The 6,222-nt window shown below is 35.6% G+C and overlaps 1 protein-coding gene across 2 annotated transcripts in view; it reads right to left on the bottom strand.

Annotated features, from left to right (window-relative positions):
* PIK3R2 (phosphoinositide-3-kinase regulatory subunit 2) overlaps positions 1-6,222 on the bottom strand; it is a 233,576-nt gene that overhangs the window by 3,642 nt on the left and 223,712 nt on the right. For both annotated transcript variants that reach the window (XM_053702938.1, XM_053702939.1), the window contains 2 exons: positions 2,846-3,016; positions 1-1,232 (listed from right to left, as the gene is read on the bottom strand). The exon at positions 1-1,232 is cut by the window's left edge and continues 3,642 nt beyond it. In XM_053702938.1, the coding sequence (XP_053558913.1) occupies positions 1,043-1,232; positions 2,846-3,016 (361 nt within the window). In that variant the 3' untranslated portion in view covers positions 1-1,042. The remainder of the gene's footprint in view (positions 1,233-2,845; positions 3,017-6,222) is intronic.

The following is a 6,222-nucleotide window of genomic DNA, read 5'->3' as shown; positions in this document are numbered from 1 at the left end:
ATTGAACATCTTTATTTGATATTACACTTAATCAAACTATAGCTTTATATTGGGTATATTGTGTGAATATATAAATAAGGAAATAGCAACTTCTGACATATATGGAGGGTGGAATGCTACATAAAGGAGTTTAGTTGTACTAGGGTGACAAGTAGGAAGGAAGGCAAAAACAGCTTTGGAACTATGGCCTTGATCATCTGGCGCATGTTAACGCCTCACGGTAACTGAAAACTTTAGCATGAGGTATTTTTACTCACCATGAGAAATTTTAGTTTGCAATGACATCACATTTTATTAATTTACTGGAGCTCACATTAAATTCCAATATGAGCTTTTACTTTATGGTACTTTTCTATAGGTTGTGTCTTCTGCCTTATGTTTGACGTCCAAAAGTCTGATAGTAATCTGGCATTGTGCAAAAAAAATCCACGTGTAGCATGAACTACTCAGAATGTGCCATTGTAAGTGCTGATTCACATTCTATCAAGGTTAAAAATACTGCTTTAACAAGTGGCATATAATTGTTTATACCACATTACAGTTCACAACATACTAATTACTGTGATCTCTGGTAAATCTAGCATGAACCGTGTGATTGACTTATGTGGGGAATTGAAGTACCAGGTATTTATCTATCTGAAATGTGTGACAATATGTAACCCTTACGTTTAGTTTAATAGTAATGCACTGGCTAGGATTGCAGGTTGCTTCTGAGCTAATGGTGAGGCGGAACGAACACTCCAATCAACCTCACTACTCAAGTTGAGTAAATACAGGATGCCTCTACTGTAACATTCCAAAAGCCTTTACCCACCTGCTCTTCAATAAGGCACTCAGAGGTAGGTTATCCTCAGAATATACCTATGGATACACATCAGCTAGAAATACAATGCTACGGGGCCTTAAGCTACCAATAACCACACTGGAATGTTCCGAGGGTAGCCTATCTCCCACAGTGTTCTGCTGCCCACAAAGCTCAGCTGTAACAAGGCTTTGCCTCGCCAGCCTATGTTCAGGGAGTGGCTTCTAATGCTGGAAGGGCTCATCGTGTATGGTGCGACAGCACAGGGCAGGAAAGGGCAACGTTCAAAGCATCATTGTGTTGTACCAGAGAAGTGTGATGGTAATGCAGGACCAGCTCCTTCAGAGAAGAATAAAGGTAATAAGGCTCAGCAAATCCAAATCCAGTGGCTGTCTTGTAGATCATACAGTGCTTAGTTTCTCCCCCCACCCTGTAAAAGACAAAGCAGCCAGTCAGCAAAGAGTGATGCTTAAAATGCAAATCTGAATATCAAAATGTATTTGTGTTATGACATTTGTATTAATGACTTTACATGAAGAAGCCTGAATGTAAAGGGAGAGTGTTTACAACGACTTGTTATTTCAACTACAAAGTTTAAAATGCATGGGAAATGGATCCTTCTAATTAAAACCACAACACAATGAAATAGGCTAAGCTTACAAGAAGGGCAGACCTCATTAGCTTATCTCTCTATACACAGTGAGGCACATATTTAGAGAATATAAAACAAACATTCTTGTTTACATAGCTTTTCTATAACTAGTACTTAAGTACTGACATTTTCAGTACAGTTGGGTATACAACAGGTAAAAACAGCTATTTCAAATGACAAAATAAAAAAGGTAAAGGAGCTAGTTGTTAACAATTAAAGGGATAGTCTAATTCTAATTAATGAATCGAATGATTCAGATAGAACTCGCAATTTTAAGCAACTTTCTAATTTACTCATATTATTATTTTTTCTTCGTTCTCTTCGTATCTTTATTTGGAAAAGCAAGAATGTAAGCTTAGGAGCCAGCCCATCTTTGGTTCAGCGTCTGTGTAGCACTTGCTGATTGGAGTCTAAATGTAGCTTTTGCACTGTCTTATTATATATTTGTTGAGTATGCAATTATACAGTGTTTAGTGGTCTTGTTATGCAATTCTGCCTGTAAAAAAATCCCTGACCCAAAAAAACAAACAAACATCTTCCGACACAAAAATAAGAATCAGATAAAACCTAGAGAATGGGGCAACAAAGCTTAATGTTTGTATACCAGGAGGCATCAGAGGTCTGAGTTTAACAAGCCAATATCCAAAATGGAATCTACTTTAGAAATTAGCACATAAAGTGTCATACTTTCATTTGATTAACTGCGTGAAAAAAACATGATTTAAAGTGAATGTAAATTTTGATGCTAAAGTTCCCGGTTTTTAAAAATTTGATTAAAAACAGGGGCACTTTAATTCATCAAAATTTACATTTCACTCCTGTGAAAAAAAAAAACTTACCTTTTAATCTTCACAGCAGCTCCAGCTTCCTCCGGTCGTTGCAAAGCCTCTTTCCTGGGTCTAAAATGAGGAATCTGGCTTCCTCCAATCAAGGCATTGAATCAGACACTGATTCTCCCGGGGGGAAGCCGTGATTGGAGGATGACGATCCATCATTTCTGACATCAGAAATGGCTTGCGACAACCGGGGGAAGCTGGAGCTGCTGTGAAGATTAAAAGGTAAGTTTTTTTCACAACAGGAGTGAAATGTAAATTTTGATGAATTAAAGTGCCTCTGTTTTTAATCAAATTTTTAAAAACCGGGCACTTTAGCATCAAAATTTACATTCACTTTAAATGAAAATAACTAAATTTCTCATAAAAAAATAAATAAAAAGGTGATATAGTTCTACAATATCCCTAAAAGACAGGAAAAGATTGAGAGTAAACAACTAAGATCTGCATAGGAGTGAAAGAGTGAGGGAGAGAGAAAATAAGAGACTATGCAAACATGAGTGGCCCAATATAAAGTAGGAAAGGCATGTGCAGGCCTTACTGCAGTTTAATACTTACACCACAGAGCAGGCATAGCAACCTTTTTGCCGACTCTCTCTAATCAGGAAGGTACCATGAGACTTTCCAGCTAGCAGCTCCTCTGCCTGCTCTCTCTTCATCTTTCCCATGTACCACGTGCGTTCCTCATGATGTGGGAGATCCTCTTCATCATCCATCATAGAGTATGGGCTGCCATGGAAAAAAAGGGAACATTACTAAATTGCCATTAAATGAGTGGGTAAAAGTGGCAAAAAACAAACTCAACTTTACAAACTTGTTTTAGAGACCATGGGGCCGATTTATCAAGGGCCGAATGGCCCCTGATACCTGTTTCTGCACGAGCCTTCAGGCTCGTCAAAAACAGCAGTTATGAAGCAGCGGTCTTAAGACCGCTGCTCCATAACTGGTCTGCTGCCTCTGAGGCTGCGGTTTGCAATCCGCCAATCGTGTACGATCGGGTTGATTGACACCCCCTGCTAGCGGCCCTTTGGCCGCAAATCAGCAGGGGTCGGCATTGCACAAGCAGTTCACTAGAACTGCTGCTGCAATGATAAATGCCAACAGTGTATCATGTCGGACAGACAATGATAAATCGGCCCCCATGGCTTGAATAAACTGTGCAATTTATTTTTTATTAGAATTTGTATTGCACTTTCTGAATAAGACAACATTTAGAATAAAAAACACTTGAGGTGAAAAGTACAATTGGATACTACATTAAATATAAAAAAAGATGTTACATGAAAAGTCATCTAGGCAGTTACATAAGATCATGAGGGATTGTATAAAACAGAAACAATCTACTGTAAATAACAACACAATCAGTTTTAAACAGAAATCGTCATTATTTACTAAACATTAAACAAAAAACATCCCAGGTGATCATATACATTAGAAGGCTATGCACAATCAAATTTTTTAAGGTTCAGAATAATCGCCATACGGTGAAAGTCAGCTCTGGACTGGCAATATTCTTTATTTATTTTTATATATAAATAAATATTGTGGAAATATATCCAAAGGTACCTTGCATACCTGAACGGTCAGGTTTCTTAACTGTTATTTATGATAATATCTTATTATCTTGCATCATGGTTTAGGTTATGTTGGCCTGCGCTTCAGTTTACTATTGCCCTGTCTATCTCACAGGGGATGAAATGTGTCTAAGCAGCGAATCTTCTGTATCAATAAAACTGCTATTTTGTTTAATATAGAGCTGTGTATCCTTTTTTAAAAAGAGTGCTGAATTCCCTGTCTTTTTGAAGCAAAGTATTTTCCTTGATTATGTCTCTTCTATAAATGTTCTTGATATATTATTTTAAAGGGTCTGCACCACAAGACTCCCATTGGCTATAGCTAGGGGCACTTCTAATAGTAATACTTATACCCTTTTACCCCTATTTTTCTCAGTATAGCTCTTGCCTAGCATTTGCTTCCCACTTAGTTTTGTGCTTGATATATATATCTTCAATTTATAAAGTTCACACAGCATATAAATGTGTATATGGGGGGAACTAACTACCTACTCTCGCTTAAAATAAAGCCGATTGCATATTCTCATGTGATCTAACCAGACAAACACATGAATATTTCACATAGCAGAATAGGTTATATTTATTCATATACTGTAGCTTATAACTGTAGCTGATCTTTCATGTTTTTACATGCAATTGATTTTAAATATTTTTTGTATTTAATAAAGTTGTGATACATTTTTATATATTGCCAATTTCTTTTTATTTGGTCCGGAGATGCGGATTAGCAGTGTGTGTGTATATATATATATATATATATATATATATATATATATATATATATATATATATATATATATAATGTTGAAAGAAAGTATCCAGAGCGAAGTAAAACTTGAAATCCTTTATTATAATCCACTTGTGGTAAAAAACATGGAAGCACCAAAAGCACTTAAAAAGTGAACACACGTAAGCAACAGGCTGACATGTTTCGGCCTCTTGCCGTAATCGTAGCTGACATTGTGCAAACGTGTTAGTGATTTAAAGGAACATCTGTTCTCTGATACGTTAACCATATACCAATCACAATTTTTTTCTTCCAGTGCTAAAATTAACCTCTTATACACTTTACTGCCTTGACTACAATATTCACATATAATTCTTCCCTGCTGAAATCAACAGGTAATAAATAGATCATAATAAAACATAATACATTTTCAATGTACATAATGTGAGAGGATATAAGAATAGGTTGGCTAGCACAAAAATATATATTTATTTACAATTATAATGTGCAGAGCACATTGCAATCCAGATTCCGTCTAATATGACAGACAAAACCATATAATAACTTAGTCTACGAATCGGTACTTCAAATCAATATGTACATAATAATATATTCTCCCAAAAGTTACAAGAAATTCTCTCTCTTTTTTGTGCTAGCCAACCTATTCTTATATCCTCTCACATTGGATACTTATCTCAGGGAACACCTAACCAGTGTTAGGTTTTTTGAAGGGTGTATTGGGTGGGTTTTATTTTTTAGATTAGGGTTTGGGCCGCAAAAGAGCTAACTGCCCTTTTAAGGGCAATGCCCATCCAAATGCCTTTTTCAGGGCAATGGGGAGCTAAGGTTTTTTTTAGATAGTATTTTATTTGGGGGGTTGGTTGTGTGGGTGGTGGGTTTTACTTTTGGGGGGTTGTTTGTACTTTTTTTTTTTTACAGGTAAAAGAGCTGATTACTTTGGGGCAATGCCCAGCAAAAGGCCCTTTTAAGGGCTATTGATAGTTTAGTTTAGGCTAGGTTTTTTTTTTATTTTGGGGGGGCTTTTTTTTTTATTTTGATAGGGCTATTAGATTAGGTGTAATTAGTTTAAATATCTTGCAATTTGTTTATTATTTTCTGTAATTTAGTGGGTTTTTTTTTGTATTTTAGCTAATTTAATTTATTAAATTTTTGTTAATTTAGTTAATTTATTTAGTGTTAGGTGTTATTGTAACTTAGGTTAGGTTAGGTACTTTTGTATTTATTTTAGCTAGGTAGTTATTAAATAGTTAATAACTATTCTACCTAGTTAAAATAAATACAAACTTGCCTGTAAAATAAAAATAAACCCTAAGCAAGCTATAATGCAACTATTAGTTATATTGTAGCTATCTTAGGGTTTATTTTATAGGTATTTAGTTTTAAATAGGAATTATTTAGTTAATGATAGGAATTTTTTGTTAGATTTATTTTAATTATATTTAAGTTAGGGGGTGTTAGGGTTAGACTTAGGTTTAGGGGTTAATACATTTAGTATAGTGGCGGCGACGTTGGGGGCGGCAGATTAGTATTTAATAAATGTAGGTAGGTGGTGGCGATGTTATGGACGGCAGATTAGGGGTTAATAATATTTAACTAATGTTTGCGAGGCGGGA

The sequence above is a fragment of the Bombina bombina genome, chromosome 2, assembly GCF_027579735.1.
Source record: "Bombina bombina isolate aBomBom1 chromosome 2, aBomBom1.pri, whole genome shotgun sequence".
Classification (NCBI taxonomy): domain Eukaryota; kingdom Metazoa; phylum Chordata; class Amphibia; order Anura; family Bombinatoridae; genus Bombina; species Bombina bombina.
Note: the sequence above shows the minus strand (reverse complement) of the source record. Positions and strands in the feature narration are given on the sequence as shown.